The 27,669-nt window shown below is 44.5% G+C and overlaps 1 protein-coding gene across 8 annotated transcripts in view; it reads left to right on the top strand.

The window, feature by feature from the left end:
* The window catches only part of eml1 (EMAP like 1), a 315,675-nt gene that overhangs the window by 250,195 nt on the left and 37,811 nt on the right, over positions 1 to 27,669 (top strand). For 5 of the 8 annotated variants that reach the window (XM_070879355.1, XM_070879349.1, XM_070879351.1 and 2 more), the window contains 10 exons: positions 426 to 560; positions 2,080 to 2,108; positions 6,769 to 6,795; positions 8,912 to 9,041; positions 14,569 to 14,718; positions 18,149 to 18,218; positions 18,527 to 18,637; positions 18,730 to 18,825; positions 21,819 to 21,953; positions 23,148 to 23,247. In XM_070879355.1, coding sequence (XP_070735456.1) covers positions 426 to 560; positions 2,080 to 2,108; positions 6,769 to 6,795; positions 8,912 to 9,041; positions 14,569 to 14,718; positions 18,149 to 18,218; positions 18,527 to 18,637; positions 18,730 to 18,825; positions 21,819 to 21,953; positions 23,148 to 23,247 — 983 coding nt within the window. The remainder of the gene's footprint in view (positions 1 to 425; positions 561 to 2,079; positions 2,109 to 6,768; positions 6,796 to 8,911; positions 9,042 to 14,568; positions 14,719 to 18,148; positions 18,219 to 18,526; positions 18,638 to 18,729; positions 18,826 to 21,818; positions 21,954 to 23,147; positions 23,248 to 27,669) is intronic. The other 3 variants (XM_070879350.1, XM_070879354.1, XM_070879356.1) reach the window with 1 other exon arrangement.

Below are 27,669 nucleotides of genomic sequence, written 5' to 3' on the forward strand. Positions count from 1 at the left end.
ATAGTCATCATAGATTTATTATAAACTTAATAAGGAACCCTGTGACTGAAGATATAGAACAGGATTTTTCCAAACCAATTCATCTTGATATCAGAGCAAGGTTGTTTTACTCTTCAACTATACTCTTGATAAGTAGAAAAAAATATGGAAAATTAACTACAAACTTAGTAGAAATGCACAGAATATCCTTGACATTCTAAAGGTTTTTTTTAAGATATGTTCTTTAAAACATTAAATCAGCTGTTTTTAATTGTAGCAAATATTGAATATTTACTTTGTATTAAACAGATTTGAAGAAAAATTTGAAAAAGGCAGCCATGTGATTGGAAGACAGTGCATTTGAAACGAGTAGATATTTCTCAATATAAATATAACTGCAGAGAAGACATCAAAGTTTTGAACTAATGAACCATTTTTTAATCTAGTGCTGTGAAGAGAAGCAACTCTTCTGAACGTGTGTCATCAGCTGCACGGAGAGAAAGCTTTGGAGAGTCAAAGAACAGCAGGACCCGCACTGGGTCAACGAGCAGTGGTTGCAGTGGCAAAAAGACCAGCGAAAGGTAAATTAAAGTGCATATTTACATTTTCTAAGATGTCTGCACTATCTGTAATGTTTAAATGAAGTTTATTGCACATTATTGCCTCTTCTATGAAGTAAAGGATAAACATGGGATTTGCACCTTCCATAGTTAGCAGCTAGCACAGCTAGGGAACTAAACCTGTCAACATTAGAGGACTTATTAATCTCTTCAGTTTGCAGCCAGCAACTAGCATAGTTACCCAGACAAATCAGGGGCAGTTCTAAAATCTTCAAATGTGTTTTACCAAAACAACAATTATGACAATTTTACCTCTAACAGAGCATAGTTATACTGCACAGTTTGAATTGTTGTGAAGTAATTTCAGTTGGTAGGAACACTAAGGGGCCGAAATTGTTCCCCTCCTTAAGGCCTGTTACCACGGCAAATCGGCGGCCATGCTGCGCGTGGAGTGGCCGCTGGCCTTTGGTGGAATGGCCGCTGCTAGCCCAATTGCCCTCCCGAGTTTTCCCGGCGGTGCCCCGATCCCACCCCTACCGCTCCGCTACTGCCAATCTGTCTCAAGCACATCATCACCGTGCACACCACTGATCTAACCCCCCGACGGCAACGTTCCCCTCTGAAAATCTTCAGCACGCCCGACGGGGCCAAAACCTGTTTTTTCCTGGTGGTCCAGTGAGGCTGTGGCCTTCTGCAGTGGCGGTGCAGCTTCCCTTAAAGGGGAGGATGCAATGCCGCCATGTTTTTTTTGTCAGCCGACTGCCATGTCGGCCTGACAAATATGCCCTCGGGTTTGGCCGGGCCACCAACAGGCAGCAAGGCCACTGGCCCAGCTGAAACCCTCCCTGGTGGCACAGTGGCCCAAAATTTAAAAATCGCAGAGGCGCTCCCCTTTAAGTGAAGGGGAGAGTCATGGCGACTCAGCGCAGCGATGACATTATCGCGGCAGTACCTACGCTCCACCCCCAACTTCCGCCCCTCAGTTGCTGTCACCTCAGGTGTTGTCATCGCCCCCATTAAGACCGACTTCCGGATCAAAATAAAGAAAGGCAAAGAGCCGAATGTCGTGCAAGAGTCGACCTGAACCACAACTGCAGTAAAAACCTTTGAAACGGGCTGGGAGCATCCCGTTCCAGGCGGGGGGGCAATTTCTACCACTAAATGTGCAGTATAAATAAAAGTAAACTGGTTCAGTTCAAGTTTCGATGTCTGCTGTGGACCATTTTGAGGAGATAGTCTCATACTGATTGATGCTGAAACAATCTGACATAATTTGAACACTAACCTCAACCTGTGTCATGTGCACCTGTGAAGCTGATGCAGCTTCAGTAGCTGAATTGACTGAGTGTTCCATGTGCCAGCACTGTAGATGATGGCCTGCAGATGGTGTGATATTAACCTTCTCACAGCTGTTATAGACAGTTCCAAATCAGCTCAACAATTTTTAAATTAACTACTATATTTTTTTAGACTAGACCAATAACTGTATTCTGTACTGACACTGATGTAGAGATTCAGTTTAATTTTATTTCTTTCATAGCAAACCCAAGGATCCTCTCTTTAATGCAGGTGAGTAGCTATAAAAAATATCATTTCTAGTCTAGTTTTTGAAGCGTTCATTTAGACTCAAGAAATTGTAACATTCTTGCCTTTTTGCTCTTTACATCCTTTCCTACTTTGATTTTCTTGATTTTTGAAATTATAGCTTTTGCTTTTCATTTTCCTAAATTCTCAAATACCTAATTTTGGAAAGCTAGGGATAGGAATTCAACCAGAATACCACAGCAGTGTGGCATCCACATGAGGCATTGGTAAGAAAGCTCTGATAGAAACCATGTGGGATCTATTGACTACAGATGAGACATAGGTTTTGTGTTAAATAATGAATGAGTCATGGTGTGATGCTGAGATAATATATCCTTTTACTATGCTTAATACATTTGTGAAAGAGAAATGCTATCAAACAATGGAGTACGTGTTCCTGAGGATTTTCCCCTATTCCTGTCTTTCCCCCCCCCCCCCCCATCCCCCTTCGCTCACCCTTTCAGGAACTTTGTATCTTCACATATCTTCTTCAACCAGGAACTCCTTTGCACCACTGTTGTCAACATTGCATCATGTATAGCCATAAGGAGGTCCAATTCTAAAGCATATGGACCATCCTGGTTTTTGTATCTTTTCCCCCTTGTCCCTAAAAATGGAATAAACTATGTCCACATGGTGTCCCTCATAGTAACCCGGTGAGAAATAAGGCAGCTTGTACTGTCCATCAGAATTGGTATTTTAATTAAATGGCCATCACTGTCTAGACTGTCACCTAACTGGGTTGTTGTTGGAGATATTGTTTAGATCTGTAAAATCAGATCATTAGGCAGCCCAGATGGGTTTACCGTTCCATTTTAAAAGAGCACAGGTCTTCAATAATGGTCATTTGTTTCCCTGCACAAAATTGCTGGTAAGTGATATCACTCTGGATCTCCAGTTCTATATAGAAACTCTCTTATGATGAAATATTTATATAAGTTATACAACTAAGGGCCAATTTTCTTTGCCCTGCTTGCAAATAGCACTCGAAAAATTGGGGCAATGTAGATGAAAAAATGGGCAATAATCCATAGTTCCCATTTTGTTCCTGTGTAGAACTGCACATGAACTTCCCCTGACTGCCCAAAGAAGCAGTTGAGGCTAGCTCATTGAATGTATTCAAATCACAGATAGATAGATTTTTAACCACTAAGGGAATTAAGGGTTATGGGGAGCGGGCAGGTAAATGGAGCTGAGTCCACGGCCAGATCAGCCATGATCTTGTTGAATGGCGGAGCAGGCTCGAGGGGCTAGATGGCCTACTACTGTTCCTAATTCTTATGTTCTTATGTTCTTATGACTGTTCTGGTGTCTGCCCTTGACTGTATTTGAAGAGGATGCAGCAATGTAATGTTCATACAAATGAATGTCAGAGGGCTTTGGACCCAAATTTGCTTTAATAATACCAAGTGGAGTTCAGGGGCAAACAGTGCCCAGAAAATCTGACATGATTTATGTCTGAGCTGTTGTTTACGTCCTACATGTTTTAAGGGACAGCTTGGTATTGTCAAGAGAGATCATTAATTTTGACTTTTTTAATAAAAAATAGTTTTGTTTCAAGACTTATGTCATATTGCTGGAAGTCTTTAACACTTAGTGATGGAGGCCATGGTCAATACTGTGCCAACCCCCTTTTTTAACAATATGGCTTATAGTTGGGGGGAAAACAACCAACAGCTTGACAGCTGCTGAAGTAATTTGCCTGGCCCTCTCCTATTGTTTCCCTGCACAGAGTATCTCACAGAGCCTCTGAATCAAGGTCATGGGTTCAAGCCCACTTCAGAGATTTGAGCACATAATCCAAGCTGACACTCCAATGCATTGAGGGAGCACTGCACTGTCGGAGGTGCCGTCTTTCGGATGAGACGTTAAACCGAGGCCCCGGCTATCCTCTCGGATGGACGTAAAAGATCCCATGGCACTATTCGAAGAAGAGCAGAGAAGTTCTTCCCGGTATTCTGGCCAATATTTATCCCTGAATCAATATCACCAAAACAGCTTATTTAGTCATATATCACATTGCTGTTTGTGGGAGCCTGCTGTGTGCAAATTGCCTGCTGTGTTTCCTACATTCCTGCAACAGTGACTACACTTCAAAAGTACTTAATTGGCTGTAAAGCACTTTGGGATGTCCTGCGGTCATGAAAGACGCTATATAAATTCAAGTTCTTCTTCAGAGGAGAAATCGCCCTTCCTCTTGACCATAAACCTGAAATAAAAAGTGAAGCCACACAGTTAAACCAGCACCCTCCTATTCCTGCAACATCATTCTTCATAGCCAAACGTTTCCCCTGTCCCTCCACCTGCTGCTTGGCACTACAGTGCTGCCCTCTTACCAGCTCCCTACATGGTAGGTCGCCTGAGGAAGAGAGTGTTTGAAGTCCAGAACCTTAAATCTGGCACCAAGCTTATGGTCTACAGGGCTGTAGTGATACCTGCCCTCCTGTATGGCTCAGAGACGTGGACCATATACAGTAGACACCTCAAATCGCTGGAGAAATACCACCAATGCTGTCTTCGCAAGATCCTGCAAATCCCCTGGGAGGACAGACGTACCAACGTCAGTGTTCTCGATCAGGCCAACATCCCCAGCATTGAAGCACTGACCACACTCAACCAATTCCGTTGGGCAGGCCACATCGTCCGCATGCCTGACACAAGACTCTCAGAGCAAGCGCTCTACTCGGAAATCCTACACGACAAGCAATCCCCAGGTGGGCAGAGGAAACGTTTCAAGGACACCCTCAAAGCCTCCTTGACAAAGTGCAACATCCCCACCGACTCCTGGGAATCCCTGGCCAAAAGACCGCCCTAAGTGGAGGAAGAGCATCCGGGAGGTCACTGAGCACCTCGAGTCTCGTCGCCGAGAGCATGCAGAAAACAAGAGCAGGCAGTGGAAGGAGCGGCGGCAAACCAGACTCCCCACCCAACCTTTCCTTCAATGGCTGTCTGTCCCACCTGTGACAGAGACTGTAATTCCATATTGGACTGTACAGTCATCTGAGAACTCACATAGAGTGGAAGCAAGTCTTCCTCGACTTCGAGGGACTGCCTATGATGATGATGATGATGACATGGTAGACAGCAGCAGCAACAACAACAACAACTTGCATTTATGTAGTGTAATGTCGAAAAACATCCCAAGACGCTTCACAGAGTGCAATGGATACCAAGCCATAGAAGGGGTCTTGTAGAGCTAACCACAAGCTTGTCAAAGAGAGTCTTAAGGAAGGTGAGGGAGGTGAAGAGACAGAGGGGTTTTTGGAGGGAATTCCATAGTTCAAGGCCTGGACAGCTAAAGGCATGGCTGTGACTCCTGGAGTAAAGGGAAGTTGAGATGCACAAGAGACCAGAATCAGAGGAACGGAGAGTTTGGGGAGGTGTTTGTAGGGCTAGAGGAGGTTATACAGAAAGGGAGCGGCAAGGCCATGAAGGGATTTAAATACAATGAGAATTTCCAAGACTCGATGTTGCCCTACAAGCAATTGGAAAACACTTAAGCAGTGGAGTGGTCAAGAGAGGTGGTGGTGAGTTAGAGCTGGATGTCAGCAGCCTACATGTGGAAGCTGAGCCCATGTCTGCAAATTATGTTGCCAAGGGGCAGCATTTAGATGAGAATGTCAAGAATAGGTCCTTGAGGGACTCCAGATGTAACAGTGCAGGGGTGAGACGAGAAGCCATTGCTGGTGATGTTCTGTCTATGATTTGATAGGTAAGAGTGGAACCAAGCGAATGCAGTCCCACTCAGCTAGTCAATGGAGGAGAGGCTCATTGTGTGGGAAGGTCGATGCGAGAGGGGTTGCTGTTTGTAAAGAAACGGTAAGGGTAAATGCTGGACCATCAGAGAATGACAAGAGCCGCAGAGTGGGTAGCTGTGGGCTTATTCAAGAGGGATTCAAGCCTGGGATGGTGGCAGGAAAGTAGTGATAGATTGAGGGAGGAAAATACCTGAGAGGGGAGAAATAAAAGGTGGCATGAGCAGGTGATGGGAAGGGGAAAGAATGAGGGAAGGGCTCAAGAGAAACATGTGAGATAATGGGTTTGGGTCCATTTTGTCCCACAATGATCACTAGGAGTCCTTAGTAGTCTAACAAAAGTATCTTATCTGACTTCCTTGCTGGTCCAAAGACTTTTTTTCCCTGGTTAGGTTTTGAATTTGGTGAATTTGAATGAATTTCAGTGAGTCTGAAGCTTGATTGTATCCCAGTTACTGCTGCCATTACTATGATTTAATATGTTGTGTATCCATAGAGGAGAGAGATATTCCAAATGTTTGATGCGAATATGCAGCTGATGGGTAGCTGGCCCAGTCAGAGTGCTTGTTTATCAATATAGAATTTTAAAAATGTCATGTCCTATGAATTGTTTTGATAATCATGTTGAAATGTCCTTTAAGTTTACTAGGGATTGAGATTCTATTACTTCACAATATATATCATGAATTATATTTTCATGAAATGGATTTAAAAAAAAATTAAAAATGCCCAAGACAAGCGAGGAACTCGATTCTATATCCTGTGAGAGGTTATTTAGAAGCTGTAAGTGAATATGGCTGTGCAGCCCTTAGAACAGGTGTTAGGTGAACCTGACTTTCCTCATACACATCTTTATCTAGCACTTCTGTCTCTGTCTCTGTAATCACAAGGGAAGCGCCGTGTGATGCATTGCAAAGGTAGGTCTCATTTGTGCAACATTCTAGCTCTCTGAACGTACCTGGCTTCTAGCTGTCAGGTCTAATTCACATGCACACACAGCCTCTTCTGCAAGCATGCTTACATTTTCTTTAAATGCAAAGCTTTCTTATCTGGGAATCACTTTTAAATGCAACCAAACTTTCCAAGTGCTTCAATCAGACTTTCCTTGGAGCATAACCATCCTGGACTTTGAATATTTTGTCATCTAGGAAAAACAGTGAATTAATGGGGAGGTCTCCTAATTGACTCATAGATCCTTGTGTTGTCTTTGAGTTTCAGTTTAGTCATGTGACTGACGTGCAGAGAGCTATGCCACATGTAATGTAGTGCTGCTTGCTTTTGAAAATTGCTGCATCAATTCACTGGTGTTTGAAGAATAAATCACCTTTCAGGATGCGCTGTCATTTTGTAATATCTGCACGAGAGTTTGTAAAAATGTACTAATCTTTAAAAACAAAATTCTTGCCGATGATCCAAACTTAGTACAGAGACAAAACTCTCAGTCAGGAGTGACCTTGCCAAAAATCACAAAAATGCTCATAGACAAAACACAGAATTGATTTTCCTTGAATATAGTCTTTCTATTAGCAGCAAATCCCATTTAATGAGCAATAGACAAGCCTAGCTTGGGTGACCATGGGTGTTGTGTTGCCTAAATTAAAGCTTCCTGTGCTAACTGTAGACATAGAGTGTAATATTGATTTGGGGCGATAGCATAACACTGGTGATAGCGATTGAAGTATATGGAAATAAAAATCAGGAGAAATGTAAAACGGACTGCCGACTCGCTATCACCCATTTACACTATCGCACAAAGTCAAAATCTGCCCATGGACGCAAAACAGAAGGGCCTCGAGATGCTTCAACAAAAGCCTTGCCACCTGTGCTGTCCATTCAGTATTCTTATCTTCCCAGTATAAGTATTACTTCAATTTTCTCAATGGTGAAAATATCAGAAATTCTTTTTGGAAAAGTTCAGCAGAGAGTTGCAGCATTTGTGACAGTGAGATTTCACTTTTAATTTAAAGTTAAACACTGCCTAGATAAGAAAACTGCCTGGAGTAAGATGCTAATGCTTACATTCTTTTTAAAAAGAAGATAATTGAGGTGTACGATTATATTTTAATAATGATAAATAATTTTAATAAAGATGTTTTAACAGCTAAAACAACCTAATGTTACAATAGTGAGAACTAAGATAGTTATTCTTCATTACACTGTTAGACATTAAAATCTAACTGAAACTAGTTCTATAGTCTTCTGTAACCATTTTATTACTTCTGCCCTCCCATCCACTTTGTATCCATTACAACTCCATGTAGTTTCAGTACAGGTATTTCTGTGTAAGACTCCAAATCTAATAGGTTCTCCTGAGAGCAGTGCTGAACTCCTTGGTCTGCTTTTGAACCAGGAACCAACTGTTCAAGAATCTGGAACCACCTCAGATAAAGCTATTGGGAAGCTTGGAACTCGCAAGTCACCCTCTCTGACCCTACCATTTCCTAAAAGCCCAAGTCAGATTCTCATCAGCCTTACTGCCATGTCGAGGTCTCCAAGTTTGATAAGCCCACTTAAGTCCCCTAGCCAATACTTCCAGATCTGTTTTTAACTCCTTACCTTTTACAATTAAGTGTTTGATGGGCTGTAAGGAATATGTCTGTTTTGTTTAATTTTGTTCTGTGTGTCTGCCATACATATTTGTATGTCACGTTTTGTCTCTATCATGCTTTCTTTCTTTTGCAAACTCTGTTTTCTGCATTGAATTCTTTGTGTTGTATGTGTAATATTGATTAAATAGCATGTTTTGCCACTGATACTATTTTGATCATATGGAATGTTGTCACAAATTGTTGCATTTTGGATGATTTTGCTTCATTGTTTTAACATTAGCAACACTCACTGCATGTAATGAAACTGTATGAAATCTTTCATGTAATAAAGACAGTTACAGTTTTAAATCAAATTTTGGTGTTGGTTGTACTTCAATCTCTCTCTCTCATGTTGCTGTCAGTTTATCTGATTTATTGTATCTTATGTAATTGTGAATACCAAATGTTCAAGAAATGAACTTTATATTCTCTGCCCTTTTTTTAGAGGAAGGATATGTAAAAATGTTCCTGCGTGGACGTCCAATCACCATGTATATGCCTCTGGATATTAAAGAAACCTACAGTTTGGACGATAAAGCAGAACTTCCGGCCAAAAAGCTGAAGCTGGACTGGGTGTATCCTTCAATCTGTAGACTCCATTGTTGAATTGTGCAGATGTTAAACATTTTTTCATTTCAATGAGCCACACAAAATGATAAAACTAGCAGATTTGATTAGGGAAATCATTTATTAAAATGAAGACTGTACTAGATTCTCCTGCCCTGTGAAAATGTTCCAAGAGCTGGATTCTATTTTCATATTACTTTTGTTGGATATCATTCTATGTTTGTGCCTTTCAAATTCCATGTCCCAGACACAAACCATGTATTAACCGGTTTGAAAAACGTGTTCCTGTTTTTATTTTAATTCTTTTATCTCTATTGTATAATTCACATGCAGTGAACCCCTTGTTGTCTTTTAGGAATGTTGTAATCATAACACTGTTTGGAAAATTGCTGCACTGTAACACCTGGTGCCAACTGATGAAGCCTATAGATTCATGACTGTTTTGCTGCTTTTATTTCAGCTACATGGCAATGCTGCTTAGTAGATTTCATGCTTCCTAACAATTAAGAACACAAAAGGACCATCAGCACAATCCAATCACTTTATCGCCATTTATAGCCCTGTTACACTGAATTTCTGATGTTGTTTTGTAGATCGAGTTGAATGTGAGTTTTCCAGTCTGGTCCCACTCTTACTGAACCAGAAGGACCTATTGAATTCCACAAAGCTGTGGTCTGGCAGTGAATTAGTGTTTTGTGAGATCCAGGCCATCAAAAGGGGCTGTTCCAATGCCACAGCATCTATCGTGCACAAAGACCTGCATCAATGCTGTAATCACTTTTGCCTACTCTCACTGCCTCAAATATCACCGTGTCCATAATAGTGACTGCAAACCAGCAATACTCAACATTCTGACAGCTCATGGTAGTGGTGACGGTACATGCAATGCACAGAGGCCATGAGAGTCACCTTAAGATGTCAAGCGATTAATTTACACTGGAATCTAAATAGAACAGTGCTCTACAGCTATCGTTTGATTACTAGGGACATAAGGCAGAATGGCATAATATTCACCCTGATACCACACATAAGCAATATAATGATGATTCCCTGAATTGTTTTGCTTGTTTGGCAAGCTCCAAGAAAAAGGCAGCCATACATGTTTCAGTAGACATTACACCCCTGAAATTCCATGCTGTGACTTGCACTGGATTTGCATCAAGGCACCTGGAGCTGTGCCCACTGACACTCAACAGAGCTGAATCTGGCAGAATTTCCTGAATCAGCTCATTTACATATCCATTGGAGAATCTGCAGTGGCTGCCATTAGACCAGCCAATTTGCTGATCAGGGCCACGCGGAGGGAGAGATTGATTCAGGGCCCAGTGCAATATGACAGTTGGAACTGATCTACATGATGCTGCCATTTCTCAGGACAGCAGCACAGGCCAGGCAGCCAACCCTCTTTCTCAGAGTACCATGGTAGTGACAGGTAGAAGGTAACAAGGCCCAGGCACAAAGCTCCAGAGATGCGGACAGCAGTGGCTCCCTGCCATAGCAAGCTGCTATAAACATATGCGACATATGAAAAATGACTGAAAGGAAAACATCTACTGGTCTATCCAGCCTGTCCCATATAATTGTGATGTCATGTGATTGATCATGATATATACTCTCCCCACCCCATCTGGAAGCCATGTAATCTCCTGGGAGAGGCGATAGAACATAAAAACTTAGACCCAAAAAAATCTGGAAAATTATGAGGCTGTGAAGGACATGGTTGACTACAACTATTTGGGGGGACACAATCTGGAGCACAGCCCTTCCACCCTGTTGAGGCAGTGAAAGTCTCTCTTTAAATCCCCAATAGTTCTCTCGATAACCATTTGGATAGAGATATGTGCCTCATTGTTAGTGCTCCTCTGCTGCTTTTCTCTGCAGTTGGAGTCATTATCCCTGGGAGCAGGGGGTGGTCCTTGACACACACGCGCCATCTAGTGACACAATGTTCTTCCTCCAGGCGGGCCGAGTTCCAATGGTCGAATGCATCACAGCCACCAGCAAATCTTGGGCTGATGTGCAGGATCCTTTACAGGTTGTCGCACACATTCTGTACATTCAAGGAGTGGAAGCTCTCTCTGCTTGTGAAGTTGAGGGGGTTAACTGTAAGAGTTCGCAAAGGAGCATGGATGCCAACTAAGCAACGTTGAAAAAAGCGGCAACTTTGGATGGCCCAATCTTTCTGATTTGCTGTGGTGCCAAACTGTGAATTCCCCAGTACTCCTGAAGAGTGGATCAGTCATCTAATGAATACATGCCAGGCCTGCACTCTGACTGATATTACAGAGATCCCTCTGCTGCCTGAAATGACGCTGTCATAAAAGTTGAAGGCAGTCACCAGCTTTGCAGCCAAAGGCAAAACAGTATGGGCAGAGGAAAAAGGTTGCAGTTTCACAGGCAGAAGCTGGCACAAGTCACCTATTACCTCTTTCTAATAGACAAACTCACTAAAGTCTCCATAGGAACTGTGTTGCCTGTATATTCTTTGGGGGAGTGGTAATATCTGGTGGGTTGAATCCTTATTCATTTCTTTTCATTGTCATTTCCTCCATCCTCTTCTGCTCCTCCTCCATGATACTTTCACACAAAGGTCTGCCCATAGGAAATGTAGCAGCTGCTTCTGAGAAGCCCTCACTGTGTGTGGGGGTCAAAATCTCCTGATGTTCTCACAATCAAAAGCAAGTCCAAGGATGTTTATGCTCAAACATTTCTCACTTCTGCCCGTCTCAGCTGATCCTTGAAGAGCTGCAGCTTATATATCTCAACCTTATTTACCCCATGTGTATTGTGTGTATAAGCCCAGGAAATTCGGGGCCGCAGCGCCATTGACCCTCATGATAATATATGCTAATTAGGTGCATAGGGATCAGCCTGAGGTGGGGCCAAATGACATAAAGAAATTCTGAGATGGGATGGAAAATGGTGGAAATAGGTCCAACCCCAATTTACTGGCCGGATAAAGTACCCATACCTCTGTAATACTGCAAACCCGCCAAAGGAGTCATGAAAATTCAGGGTCTGCCTCTTTAACCCCATTTGTGCGTGACACTTATGGTAATACTCCTAGCTGTGCTAAACACTGGGCTCAGTTTTACAGTTTACATCACAGCAATTCAGTGTCCTCACTAGTTGGTGTTAATTCCTGTGTGGGTGTTCTCCCGATCACCTGTTTAACTTTGGAGGAAGATCCACGGAAGCATTGGAAAAACCACGTGAACAGCATTTCTTTGACGTTTCTGTGGAACTTTGTAAGGGGTTCTTGGGGAGTGTTGTTGTGCCTTGGGTGTCTCTCTCTGGGCTTCACCCTCACAGCTTATGCCTGGCCTGTGAGGTACCCTGAGTGCTGCAAGAGCACCCCTGGAGAGACTGTGTCCACAGCTTATGAATGGGGTTTTGAGACTCGTGCGTCCCCACAGCTTATGCCTAGCCTGTGAGGCACCTGTGAGTGTCAAACACTCCTAACCCCTTCTTCCCTAGCCTGTGACACACAGTTGAGCATTTTCGAGGCGCTCCTAGCTTCCCTTACACTGTTCTGACATAAGACTCACGATCAGGAGATGTTATACAATAGAATTGAGACAAGGTGATTCCAAGAGGAACTTTAGGCTTCCAATTTATTGGACAAGGTGTATCTCAACAAACAGCAATACACCAACAAAACAATCCCCCTAAATCCCACTAAACGGACACAACGGAAATCTTTACACAAGTTTAGCAGTACAATGCCCAACCTCCCACCTTTCCTGGCCTAACTGAGTTGGGAGTTCTGGGGACCAGAGGTTATACTCACTACTGTGCCTTCTGCAGTCTAGTGGTTTGTTTCTTCTATCTTCGGTATCTTCGGACACTGGTTTTCCTTCAGTGTCGAGAGTCTTGCTGGTTGTTGGACGACGAGGGCAGGGAACCACCCACACTACGTCAGAAACCCCTTTTTATAGCCAGATTATCCAGTCCGCCTCTCCTGCTGAAATCGATTCTTCCCATTGGTGGGCTTTGTGATTTTGAAAAATGCAGCAATTCTGGATTATTGCGGTTTTTTTCCACTGATGTTAACCTACTCAAGATTTGAATGGGTGTTGATTGCGTTGGCCTCCTGTAGCCATTGTGTAGGCCCTTGGGTTGTTTTGGGTTCCCTGGTTTCTAAAGGTCTGCATCATTTCCTTCAATTCAGTTTTTCTAACCTACTCAAGGTTTGAGTAGGTGTTAATTGTGTTGGCCTCCTGTAGCCATTGTGTAGGTCCTTGGTTTGTTTTGGGTTCCCTAGTTTTCTGAAGATCTGCATAATTTCCTTCCACAGTGTAAACATGGGGAAGACAATAGTCCGATAATGGCTGTGAGTCAGTCCCACAGTTTTCGAGCAAGTGCTCTCCCATTGGCTTGAAAGGCCCATGCTTCGGGCTGACTCTGTCTCACCATTGGCCCTCCAGTGTCCTCCCCCGTCCAATCACTGCTCTGCCAAGGTCAAACTGTTATCGGTTTCAATTCACAGCACAGACTGATCCCACAGCCCTTTTCCTTCTGGGTAAAATGAGGGGGTTTTCGTCCTCCCCTACAACTTCCATCAGAATTATGGTGATCAGTCAGGAGAACCTCCAGGGAAATTCTACCTCAGAGATTCTAGTCTTCTGCCCATAGCCCTGTGTAACAATATTTGAATATGTAATTATTTAATGCAGCTTCCATAAAGCATTGTAATTAGAATACCAGGAATACAACTTATCAAATTTGAGCAATTTTAATTTCTCCCCTTTTTTGTTCATTTAGGAATTATTGTGGAAATGATTTACTTTGGGTTAAAAGCTAAGTTAGTTCTATTTTCCTCCTTTCCTGTGCTGTTGTAAATATGACAGCCGGCCAACATGTTTGAGATGTTCCCGCTGCAGCATTTTACTCACCCAGCTACTCTGAAACTAAGCACAGAACCCTTGCATCAGAAAAAGAGTTTAAAGCAATTTACTTGCAGGACCACTAAAATCAGTTTGCACCACAATGCACACTATAAAATAAATGTATTGGTGTCAGCCTGAAAGAGCCAATTGTTTTCCCGAATGTCAAAGTCCATTAAACTAACAGCATACATTTTTAAAATAAAGGTATAAAAACATCACTCAGAAATCCTTTTAAAAAGGCAGTGTTGGCCAGGCTGCATTATTGCCCATCCCTAGTTGCACTGAGTTGCAGTCATACTTAAAAAAACCCAATTGGAATCCTATTGAGCAACTTAGCATTAAATCCCTGCACTTATTTAGAGGGGAGACACAGAGGAAACAGAATTTGTGAGTGTGTTTTTTCCCCCTCTATTTTCCTCCCAATGGTGTTTTGAAAAAGGCACAAACCTTTGGGTTTCTATTGCAAAAATAACACAGGCCTGCCTTGGTTTTCAATGTTTTTGCAACCAATTCACCTAGTAACAGCATTGTGTCCTTTGACTTTGTCGTTGAAGTGCCTCAGAATACAAATCAACTTTAAAGATTCTCTTGACCTGTGTGAAGCTTCACCTGTTACTCCAGTTAATATCCTTGACAAATATGTCAGTTATGGCTATCGTGGCCGGGATTGCCGTTGTAACCTGTATCTTCTGCCAACCGGTGAGATTGTATATTTCATTGCATCTGTGGTCGTACTATACAATGTAGAGGAACAGCTTCAGAGACACTACACTGGCCATAATGATGATGTCAAGTGGTAAGTTTTGGAAAACATGCAGGTAAATGTGCCATAGTTCCATCTACTGCTTGTTTCTGTTAATATTAACCCTTTTTACAGTCAGCCTGTCTTCTAATCCTGTTTGTTACAAAACAGCAAGTCTGATTAATCCTTTCTGGCCTGAGAGCAATTGATTTGCATCTGTTTTCTGTAGTGGAGGTTTCTAATGTGAACAGGAACGTTGCTTGAAAATACCTGGGGCCCGACTTTGGTGCTTACCGATGGTCCACCAAGTTCTCAGTGGTTGTTTTTTACCGTCGGCAGACTGCCAACGTTGTGCGAGCATTGGGCAGCGGGCAGTCTCACAGAATGGAGTCGAGCCGGAGAAAGACTTTCCTCAATCGACGATATAGCGGCGCACTGCGCATGCGCGAATTTCTTTTTTTACTCTAAACTTGTATTTTGCTGCGATTTCAGGGGTTAAGGATCACCTGCGCATGTGCAGAGAGTGAGAGTGAGGAGAGACAGTGAGAAGGAGCAGTGAGGCACTCGAAGGCTGCTGCTTTGCTTCTTAATATAATCATAATGCCATCTGCATCCTGCATTAGAAACGTTGTAAGCAATACAGGCTGAGATAATGCAGGCCCCATTGTAATCGACAGAGATCTCCTCCAATTTACTCAACTGAACCCGATTTTTCAAATCTACTCCAATTGACTATTTAAAGTCACTTAAGTGTGCATCCAACTTCAGTGTTCTCTTGCCAATGTTGCTGCTTCTCTCCAGTGTTCCCAATTTTTTCTGATTTTTCAAACAACTAAATGCACTCCAAAAAGCCTTCTTTGTTTTAAACTGACCATTTAAAGCCTCTTACTCCAACATCAGTGTTCTCCTCCAAATGGCGCTGCTTCTCTCTGGTGTTCCCGATTTTTCCCAATTTCTTCCCATTTTTAAATAAACAAAACAACCTCCAGAAATCCTTCTTTCCCTCCAAAAAGCCTCTTTTCCTTTAAAATAGACTTTTTTTCCTGTGAATACAACTGCAGTGCTCTGCTCCAATGCTCCTGCTTATCTCCAAATGCTGCTGCTTCTCCCAGTGTCCAAATGAATGCACCGTGCACTACCGCCCACTTTACTAAGCATAAAAGCCCGTTTTCCAGAACGGTATGCTTCAGGGTGGTATGTCGGCGGTGAGTCACCAATGTTGGAGTTTTCGGCGGTATGTAGGGTCTTCAGTGTCGGTGGACTGTGCGCTTACCACTCGACGGTATGTCAATCACCAAAGTTGCGCCAGGCAGGATGTCGGTGGTATGCAGCTGTTTTTCCGCGAAACTTCCAATTCTCGGCGGTATGCGGGCATTCTGCAGGCGGTAGTGGGCAGTATGTCCACCAAGGTCGGGCCCCTGAGGTTTCTGCCGATGTCATGTTCCTGATTTTCTAATAACTATTTTCACTATTTGCTGACTGACCTATCACACTGTGTCAGTGTGTTTGTTTCAGCTGTGCTTAGCATGAAATTGCAAGCACTAATGATACTGAAATCTTACCAGGCTGTTAGTTGGGATTGATGTAATACAGGCTCGACCTCCAAAATCCGGAATTCCGGAATCCAGAATGCTCCGAAATCCTGGCCGATCCGTGGCGGGGTCGTCCGGAAACCGGAAAATGCTCCAATATCCGGACTCCCCCCACCTCGGCGAACCAACTTCGCCTGTCCCGACTTCGCCACGACTTCGCCCGCCCTGACTTCGCACGGCCCGACCTCGCCTTGGCTCGACTTCGCCCCGGCCCCCCTCCCTCCCCTTTACCTCGGCTGCCCGACCCCACCTACCTCGGGCCAGACAAAGAACTCGTCCACGGCAGCGGGGCCCCGCCTGAACATTTCCTCGTCGGCGGAGCCCGCCCGATTAGGTCCTCAGCGGTGGGGCCCGCCCGAACACTTCCTCCTTGGCAGGCCCTGCCCGATCAGGTCCTTAGTGGCAGGCCCCGCCCGATCAGGTCCTCAGCGGTGGGGCCCGCTCGATCAGGGCCTCTGCGGCTTGGCCCCACCCAATCAGGTCCTCTGCGGCTTGGCCCCGCCCGATCAGGGCCTCGCCGGCTTGGCCCCGCCCAATCAGGTCCTCTGCGGCTTGGCCCCACCCAATCAGGGCCTCGGCGGCTTGGCCCCGCCCGATCAGGTCCTCGGCGGCTTGGCCCCGCCCGATCAGGTCCTCAGTGGCAGGCCCCACCTGATCAGATCCTCAGTGGCAGGCCCCACCTGATCAGATCCTCAGTGGCAGGTCCTCTCCGATCAGATCCTCAGTGGCAGGCCCCGCCCGATCAGATCCTCAGTGGCAGGCCCCACCTGATCAGATCCTCAGTGGCAGGTTCACTCCGATCAGATCCTCAGTGGCAGGCCCCACCTGATCAAATCCTCAGTGGCAGGCCCTGCCAATCAGGTCCTCAGCGGTGGGGCCTGCCCGATCAGATCCTCAGTGGCAGGCCCCGCCTGATCAGATCCTCAGTGGCAGGCCCCGCCAATCAGGTCCTCAGCGGTGGGGCCTGCCCGATTAGATCCTCAGTGGCAGGCCCCGCCTGATCAGGTCCTCAGTGGCAGGCCCTGCCTGATCAGGTCCTCAGCGGTGGGGCCTGCCCGATCAGGTCCTCAGTGGCAGGCCCCGCCCGATCAGGTCCTCAGCGGTGGTGCCTGCCCGATCAGATCCTCAGTGGCAGGCCCCGCCTGATCAGGTCCTCAGTGGCAGGCCCTGCCTGATCAGGTCCTCAGCGGTGGGGCCTGCCCGATCAGGTCCTCAGTGGCAGGCCCCGCCCGATCAGGTCCTCAGTGGCAGGCCCTGCCCGATCAGGTCCTCAGCGGTGGGGCCTGCCTGATCAGGTCCTCAGTGGCAGGCCCTGCCCGATCAGGTCCTCAGCGGTGGGGCCTGCCCGATCAGGTCCTCAGTGACAGGCCTCTGCCCGATCAGGTCCTCAGTGGCAGGCCCCGCCCAATCAGGTCCTCAGCGGTGGGGCCTGCCCGATCAGGTCCTCAGTGACAGGCCCTGCCCGATCAGGTCCTCAGCGGTGGGGCCTGCCCGATCAGGTCCTCAGTGGCAGGCCCCGCCCGATCAGGTCCTCAGCGGTGGGGCCCGCCCGAACATTTCCTCGATGGCTTGGCCCTGCCCAACGACCTAATCGACGGGGCCGGCGATCCGAACAGCTCCTTGGCGAGCACCGCCCCTCCCCCTGCCTTTCTGACGTTCTGAAATCTGGAAATACCCGAACCTGGGCTCCTGGGCTCGGGTGCTTCCTGATTCGTGATTGCAGAAAGACGTTCCAATGTCCGGAAAAACAGGAAAACCGGCTGGGCCTTGGTCCCGAGGTTGCCGGATTCGGGAGGTTGAACCTGTAATGAGTATTAGCAAATCTAGTTAGGGATAATATGAGTCTTGCCTTTGTTTTCATGCAACAGCTGCCCATGTTTTTCTTTTTACAGCCTTGCAGTCCACCCTGACAGGATCACCATAGCAACTGGTCAGGTTGCAGGGATAACCAAGGATGGAAACGTGTGTGGTACTTTTTATTCATCCAAGTAACAGTTAATGTAAAGTGAAATAGAACATGCAGACACATAATGCATCTCATTTACTTTGATTGTTGTTTCAATAATGGACTCTCCAACAGTCTTTCTGAAAGTATCTCTACTCATATTAATGAAGTTTTAAGTAGACCATTTAAACTGCAATAATACAATGAAGAAACCATGTGGAAAATCTATTCATTTTTCCAGTAAAGATTGCTGAGCCATTTTAGAAAGCCTGTATTGTTGACTGGATTGAAGTGACATGAATTTGCCTCTGCTTAAATTTCACAGCAAGCCGCCCCTCATGTTCGAATTTGGGATTCTGTTAGTTTGAATACACTGCACACAATCGGAACAGGTTTTTTTGATCGGTCAGTAACCTGCATTGCCTTCTCAAAATCGGTAAGTGAGAGTGTATTTGCTGAATAGACTTCTGTTAAACGCTGCAGGAAATTCTATTATGTGCGAGCACTTCCATTACATTTCTTTTTCAGAATGGAGGCTCTACCTTGTGTGCAGTGGATGATTCCAATGACCATGTCCTTTCGGTGTGGGATTGGCAGAAAGTAGAGAGACTAGGTGATATTAAGGTATTTCCTTTCTGTACATTTTTTGTCTACATTATTAGATTATTGCAGAGATTACATTTAAATGGCTGTTCAGGCAATGTGATAGTGGTCAATCACTTCGGTTATCGATATTGTAAACTGTTTCACTTAATTTTGGGGATTATTTTTTTCTTGAGAAGAGGAAGGGGAGAGGAGGAGGGGGAGGGGAACAGAGGCTGGAATCTTCCCAGCCCTGCGAGTGTGGGTTTGGAGGTGGGCCCTCCATCAAAATGGCCCTGATTGACAGCGGGTCAGGATCCCACTCTGAATCCATCTCCGTGTCAGTTTCTGACCTGTCAGATCTGCGTTTGGATAGCAGACCTGACAGCAAGAGGCGGAATGAGGTAATTAACATCATTAAAATGTACTAAAATGCTAGTTACGAGGCTTAAAAACAGCCACTTACAATTTTACCAACCTTTTGAGGGGTTGCCGTGCCTCGGAGAACACGGCAGGTAAGTGGAGTCGAGTTCCCAGTGACTCTCTATTGCTTTGGCTAGTTGACAACTGCAGAAGTGGTATAAAAGCTACCATTTCACAGTTGTTCACTTTCTAATATCAGAAGCTGAAGCCTTTATGATTTGGAAGAGACTTTTCAGCTGTATGCACTTTGGAAGTGTTTGCAGTGAACTCTCTATTCACTGTCACCTCCTTGAAGCAACCTCTCTCACCGCTTCTGTCATCTCAACTTCACCTGCCATCTATTCCAGCAGCATCAGTGCCCTTGAAAAAATCTCACCTTGATCCTTCGAATCCCACCACGATCAGCTCCAATATCACTAAACACACCAGCATTACCACCAACAACACCAACCTTCTCCGCAATCACCTGATGTTGCACAGTACACAGGGTAGCAGCACCCGATCACATTGCTGCCCGGGAGGCCAATGATGGCCTCACCATGGCCACATTTACTTCACTTCACACTGTACACCCTGACTACCACATGATGCCAGGTTCGCGCATAAAGCATCCCTGCAATGTCCAACCCATTCCTTTCATACTCATGACCATTGTGGGGGTACCCTTATGTCCCACCATTCACTACCACTCACTAAACCACTTCCAAGGGTACTCACAAAGCTATCCAAGAATGCAAAGTGCTGAAAATAAAGATTTCAATGTTTGACAACATATCACCATTAACTATACATGAACATTGGCTGAAGGACCCAAGTGCCTACCCTTGTGTGTTGTTAGTTGGTATGATTGGACAAGATAGAGAGAAGGAGAGAAGGAGGGATGGGTGGAGGTGCAAGGTAAGTTGTTGTGAGTAACGATGTGCAGGGGTAGAGTAGGGAAAGCAAAGTGTTGGGATGTGATGAGTGGCACAGCAGGATGAGGTTGAGTGTGGCTTTGCAGTACCATTTCATGATCTGCTGAGATCATTGAAAGGTTTGTGCCACTGGAGCCAGCTCCCCCAAACGACATCCCTGCTTGTGCTCTCATGTGCAATGTGCAACCAGGCTGCGTTGGTCTTCTGGGGAGGTCTTCCATCCATTGGAATGGAAGAGAATCTCTCTGCATGCTGTGACTCCCTCCATAAGCATCTGGAGGGAGTCATGGGAGAGCCTGGATGCAGCCATGCACCTCTCTGCTGTGCATGTCAGTGTTTGCAGTAGTTCAATGCTGCAAAAGACTGACAGAACAACTGTCAAAAAAAAGTTGAGAATGGTCCCTTTAAGGAAACTGGCTGGTGACGCGTCATCAAATGACGTCATCAGACCGCATCCAGTTAATTGGCCGGGAAACCCGCAGGGTGGCCTTAACAAGCCCCAGCCATGGAAGGTTGAAGGGAGAGAGCGGACTGTACTTTGGAGCGGGTTTCCCACACTGCACCTATGCCGCCCACATCAAACTCGTCACTGTTGGCGAAATCCTGGCCAGAGTGTATACAAGGTAATCTATAGCCCACACTATAAAACAAAGGTAAACTGCAACTAAGGCTATAGACTGCATATCAAAGGAAGAGGTAACAGCAGGAAAATGCATTTAGTTCAAATACTTATCAATATGTGTTCCACATCTTTACCATTCAACAGCTCGCTGTGTTGACAGGCTCCCCCATAGATCCTAGAAGTCAGACATTTAATTAAAGGAAATGTGAAGTGGACAAACATTTGCAGAACATGCATGTTCACTTGTATTGATTTCCACATACTAAGTTATTTTTTTACAGACCAATTTTCAGTCACCAGTCTTTATCACAGATTTTGTTCAGAAAACTCTACAAGGATGTTTGAAGTAGGCCTGATGTGGAATATTGACTGTTTAATAATTTTATATTGAAAAAATGAATTATCTTCCCTAATTCAGAAGCTGCAAAATACATTTTTAAGGCTCAATTTCTGCTGCCAATTACCCACGCCCACAGAAGTGTTGTTCCTCATGGTGTAATTTCAAGGCTATCTTCCCCGAACTGAAGTTAACGAACAGTGGCAGCATGTAATTGTAAGATGTGGGTTTATTCCTGTAATTGAGTACACACCTTGAGTTTCCAGTCTGTAGTGAGTGGATAGGGAGAAGGAATGTGAAGAATGGCCTGTACTACGCTTGTGTATCTCCTTTTGGATGGGTGAAGAGAAGCACTGGCAACTGCCTGAGAGCAGCTCATCTGTGCACTCTGCTAAAAAGAGAGCGGAAAGTAATGATGCAGGGGTGGGGTATTACACCAATTACTGAAGAAAGACTTAATTATTCAGTACAAAAGCAAAATACTGCAGATGCTGGAAATCTGAAATAAAAACAGAAAATGCTGTTAATACTCAACAGATCAGGCAGCATCTGTGGAGAGAGAAACAGAGTTAATGTTCATGTCGATGACCCTTCATCAGGAATAATTCAGTGACTGAACAGTGAGTCAAAGCAAGTGTAGGGCCAGGAAATAGTCCTCTGACGTTAACTTGGTGTTTTGTACAATTGATGGTTGCTTAGAAACAATTTCTGAATATGTGTTCACTTGTATCCTTACCAGTGTTCAAATGAGCCGGTATTTGCAGCAGATTTCCATCCCACAGAGACCAACATCATTGTAACCTGTGGGAAATCACACATTTACTTTTGGACGCTTGAAGGAGGTTCTTTTGCAAAAAAACAAGGATTGTTTGAGGTAGGTTTGTATTGTATAAAATTTTAAGGACGTGAGTCTTTCATGTAAAAAAATTGCTTTAAATATATAAAGGGCATTGCAAATCAAGCATATTGTTCCAAAAGTATAACCATGTAACACTGTTCTACCAGTCACATGATTCCTATTATGTACTTGCTTAGATAATGCACTTGTACTTTACCAAAGATAAATGGTAAAGCACAGTTTGAATTTTAGCTGGTGTAATTCAACAAAAACTAAAGCTAAAGGGAGTGAGGATATTCTGGAAACCAGGTTACATCATTAAAAGTGACAGCTGACATGAAATTCTGTACAATAGTCAACATGGTGTCTGTGTTTGTCAGTGATCTTTAGCAAGGGTATAAGATTAAAGAGAGGTTTTACTGATCCAGGAACATGAGTAAGCAGTGTTCCTATTTTGACTATAATAATTTGATAGGGATGAAAACAGAACTACACTTGTGTGCAAGTTACTTTCCAATTAATAAGTATACAACTGGGATTTCCATACATCTGAGTTGCTAGGAGGTTTGACTATAATCTTTCAACACTATATTCGAACCCAGGTATACAGTCATTTTTCTTAATAAAATGTTCTCTTTATGTCTCATGACAGCAGTGCATTATTTTCCAGTTTAAAAAAATTGGACTCCCATCAGTAATCATAAACATGTGCACTCCCCCCATTACTGACATGGGAGAGAAATACATGGTTAAAACATGGTAACAGTAATGATTAGGATGCTTAAAAAGATGATAGTAAGTTCCAACAGAAAGTTCACTAACAGAAAAGCGCATTATAAAAGTAAATTGGCTTTGATTATGTTCAAGGTTGTAACCGGCACATGGAGTTAAGATTGAGAGTGAGAATAATGATGTCATCCATACCCCCCAAATATTTTCAGCACAGTTCCAACTATCAGATTTTGTTTTTCTATTCCTACAAAATAAAAGAACACACAGAGAGCTTGGCTAATGTACTTATTTCAGACTCTTTGGCTACATGTCCGATCCTTGATGGAGGCTGGTGCTTTCATTTACAGACACAATACTCTGACTGTTTGTTCTTACAGATGGTTTAGAGTGTCATGTTACAACAGATATTTGGTTCTTCAAATGACTTGAAAATTGTTGTATATTCTTCTTAAAAAATCTAACTTTAAACGCTATATATATGTATCTGCTTCTTCATAGAAACACGAGAAACCAAAGTTTGTGCTGTGTGCGACCTTTGCTGAAAATGGTGATACAATAACTGGGGATTCAAGTGGAAATATTCTAGTCTGGGGAAAAGGTGAGATCAAGGCGGACTTCGCTTTTCAAGTCACATTTTAATTCCGTTTCTCCTTTTCTCCTAAATGCTGGTGATATCTAATTTAAATTTAAATCATTAAATCATGTGCAAAGTACCATGAAAGGACATTATTCACGATTAAAGATTTTATCACTGAATATATAAAAGTAACTCAGACATTAGACAGATGCCTACCTTGAACAAAATGTCCTTGTAATTGTACTTCATAATTTATAGCAATATATCTAGCAATGTTACAGACAGTAAAATTGATGAAAATAAGAGGAATGTTGAGACAAAATGTTAACGAGGACTATACCTTTCTTTGTTACTCATATCATTTTTTTTGGTTAAAACCAGTCACAGTGGATCTCTAATCTCCCCAGTCTGGATGAGATTGAATTCTGTGAAAGAGAAAGTATAATAAAATTCTATTGGCTGGAATTTGGTCAACATTTTCACCATGCTTTTTGGTGATATTCATATTTTTGGTGGAATACCACCCATTGCAAATTTGATGAAAGTGTACTGCCGGCGGTTTAGAAATACCGCTGGGGAGTGGACCACTGGCATACAACACTAAAAAAACACTTCTGCCCAAGTTTGGTGGGGGGTAGCAGTGCCTCGTAGGTGAGGAGACAAATACCACCCACGAGAAACCAGCCGGAGCAACAGTTCGATCGGCAGTAGGTATGAAACTCTGCAAAAAAAGGTATGTTAAAAAATGTTTTTAATTCTTTTGCAGCGATTCAGTGCAGAAGGGTCCTGTGAACGTTTCCCGATTTTTTTATTTTTTTGTTTTAAAAAAAATATTTTTTGTGTTTTCCCCCCTCCCAGGCCCAACTCACAGCCTCAGTCTAAGATTTACTAAAATATGACTGAATGTGACCAGGATCGCGTTTTCGGCCGAAAATCCACATGGAACACCAATTTTTCCCGCCGAGCGGATTTTTGTTAATGTAAAATGTGTTCATTAATTTTCCCCCCATCTTAATTCAAGAAATCATAATTTTTTTTTCAGTGGTAATCCGGTGGTGGCGGTTTTTCACCAAATTCCAACCCCATAGGCTAGAAATTGGCCAGCTTTGCGCCCGTTTTTTCAGTAACATTTTGCCTTTTTTGATGAAAAAATGTATTCACTTAAATTGGCCAAAGTTGTGCACCAGCGGTTTTGAAATAACGCTGAAAAGCGGACCGCCGGCGTGCATTGCCAAACAAACCGATAACGCTTTAAATTGGCCGTTCGACACACCAGTATTCTGCGTGAAAAAAATGCCAGAGTAAAGCCTGCATTCCAGTCCTAGAAACAGTGGTAAGTATGAAGTCTTGCAGAAAAGGTAAGTTAAAGTTTTTATTTTTTAATTCTTTTTCAGCGATTCACTAGAGAAGTGTCTTGTGAATGTTTTGTGATTTTTTATTTTTTGTTTTTTGCAATTTTTTTTTTTGTGTGTGTTTTCCCCCCTTCCAGGGCCTGTCTTTTTAGTGGTAATCGGCCTCGGACTAAAGTTGGCAAGGACCGCGGTTTCCAACGTGAATCCTTGAGCAATGCCGATTTTTACTGTTGGCCGCATTTTGTTGCCAATTTTATGCCTTTAAAAAATAGCGGTGTTTTTAACAGTATTGTTGGCGAAGAATGCCGAAAAATTACTATTATCGCTAAAAGACTAATTTCTAGTCCTGAGGGCTAGAAATTCCATAGCGGCCCATTTGGGGCACTGACTTTTGAAAACTAGAAAAAGTAGAGCCAGGTGCTAATGATTGTCGTCTGCCGGGAAATTCAGCTTTAATGCTCCAAGAGAGAAGTGGAGTGCAAAATCAAACACTAACCACTTCTGTTAGGGCACTAAAGTGCGAGAGCTGGGCGGTAGCGGCAGAGCACTGAACAATGTGGAGCACAATGCTACCAGCATTAGAAGCTGCTTCCCTCGCTTAAAGGGAAGGGCCAATTGTTGTGTATCTGTAAAGCATGCACTCCCATGTTCCGCCACCAGGGAGCTCATCCCCTGAAGTCCCAAGGGATCCCAGCATCCCTTGGGAGCACTCTATATAAGCCGGCTCCAAAGACCTGTTCCTCACTCTGGCGTGTCTGATTAAAGACTGAGGTCATTGTTACTTTAACCTCCCTGTGTACAGCCTCATCTGTGTTAGGAACACAATAACTGGCGACGAGTATACAAATCCAACGTAAAGATGCAGCAAACTGTGGGCACCTTGGAGAAGTTCTCGGAGGGTGAGGACTGGGAAGCCTATGTCGAACAGTACTTTGTAGCCAACGAGCTGGACGGAGAAGGAAGCGCTGCAAAAAGGAGAGCGGTCCTCCTCAGTCTGCGGGGCACCGACCTACAGCCTCATGAAGAATCTTCTGGCTCTGGTGAAACCCACAGATAAGTCGTATGAGTACATTGGTTCGTGAGCATCTTAACCCGAGGGAGAGCGTGCTGATGGCGAGGTATCGGTTCTACACGTGCCAGCGATCTGAAGGTTAGGAAGTGGTGAGCTACGTCGCTGAGCTAAGGCGACTTGCAGGACAATGTGAGTTTGATGGCTAACTGGAGCAAATGCTCAGAGACTTTTTTGTACTGGGCATTGGCCACGAAACCATCCTACGAAAACTTTTGACTGTAGAGACACCAACCCTCAGTAAGGCCATTGCGATAGCACAGGCATTTATGTCCACCAGTGATAACACCAAACAAATCTCTCAGTACACAAGTGCTAGCAATGTTCATAGATTAACTGGAACTGTGTTTGAGAGCAGAAATGTACAGGGCAGAACCCACGAGTCTACAACTGCCAGCAGGTCTCAGGTGACCCAGATGACTTAGAGTCCCCAACAAAGGATGAATGCAAGGCAATTCACACCTTGTTGGCGTTGTGGAGGCTTCCATTCAGCCGATTCATGCCGCTTCAAAGGGTATGTTTGCAAGAGCTGTGGAACAATGGGGCACCTCCAATGAGCTTGCAGACGAGCTGTAAGCTCTGCAAAACTTGCTAACCACCACGTGGCAGAGGAAGATCGGTCCATGGTGGATCAAAGCAATTTCGAGCCTCAGAGAGAGGAGGCAGATGCTGAAGTACACGGGGTGCACACATTTTCGACGAAATGTCCATCTATAATGCTAAACGTAAAATTGAATGGCTTACCCGTAGCCATGGAACTGGACACTGGCGCTAGCCAATCCATCATGAGTAAAAAGATGTTTGAGAGACTGTGGTGCAACAAGGCATTCAGACCAGCCCTGAGCCCCATCCACACGAAACTGAGAACGTACACCAAAGAGCTTATCACTGTCCTGGGCAGCGCCATGGTCAAGGTCACCGACGAGGGCACGGTGCACGAACTGCCACTCTGGATTGTCCTGGGCGATGGCCCGACACTGCTTGGAAGAAGCTGGCTGGGCAAAATCCATTGGGACTGGGATCACATCCGAGCGCTATCACATGTCAATGAGGCCTCATGTACCCAGGTTCTTAACAAATTTCCTTCTCTTTTTGAGCCAGGCATTGGAAACTTTTCCCGGGCAAAGGTGCAGATCCATTTGGTCCCAGAGGCACGACCCATTCACCACAAGGCGCGAGCGGTACCTCACATGATGAGGGAGAGAGTGGAAGCCGAGCTGGACAGGCTGCAATGCGTGGGCATCATCTTCCCAGTGGAATTCAGCGAGTGGGCCAGCCCGATTGTTCCAGTACTCAAAAGTGATGGCACGGTCAAGATTTGCGGCGATTATAAAGTAACTATTAATCGTTTCTCGCTACGGGACCAATACCCGTTATCTAAGGCAGACGACCTATTTGCGATGCTGGCAGGAGGCAAGACGTTCACCAAGCTTGACCTGACTTCGGCCTACATGACGCAAGAGCTGGAGGAGTCTTCGAAGGGCCTCACCTGCATCAGCACGCACAAGGGACTGTTCATCTACAACAGATGCCCGCTTGGAATTCAGTCGGCTGCAGCGATCTTCCAGAGAAACATGGAGAGCCTACTCAAGTCGGTACCATACACAGTGGTCTTTCAGGATGACATATTGGTCACGGGTCAGGACAATGCCGAGCACCTACAAAACCTGGAGGAGGTCCTCCAGTGACTGGATCGCGTAGGGCTGCGGCTGAAGAGGTAGAAATGCGTCTTCATGGCAACAGAAGTGGAGTTTTTGGGGAGAAAGATCGCGGCGGACGGCATTCAGCCCACAGACGCCAAGACAGAGGCTATCAGGAACGCGCCCAAGCCACAGAACATCACGGAGCTGCAGTCGTTCCTGGGACTCCTCAACTATTTTGGTAACTTCTTACTGGGGTTAAGCACCCTTTTAGAGCCCCTACATGTGTTATTGCGCAAAGGTGAGAACTGGTATGGGGAAAAAAACAAGTAATTGCTTTTGAGAAAGCCAGAAACATTTTATGCTCCAACAAGCTGCTTGT

The sequence above is a fragment of the Pristiophorus japonicus genome, chromosome 4, assembly GCF_044704955.1.
Source record: "Pristiophorus japonicus isolate sPriJap1 chromosome 4, sPriJap1.hap1, whole genome shotgun sequence".
In the NCBI taxonomy this organism is placed as follows: domain Eukaryota; kingdom Metazoa; phylum Chordata; class Chondrichthyes; family Pristiophoridae; genus Pristiophorus; species Pristiophorus japonicus.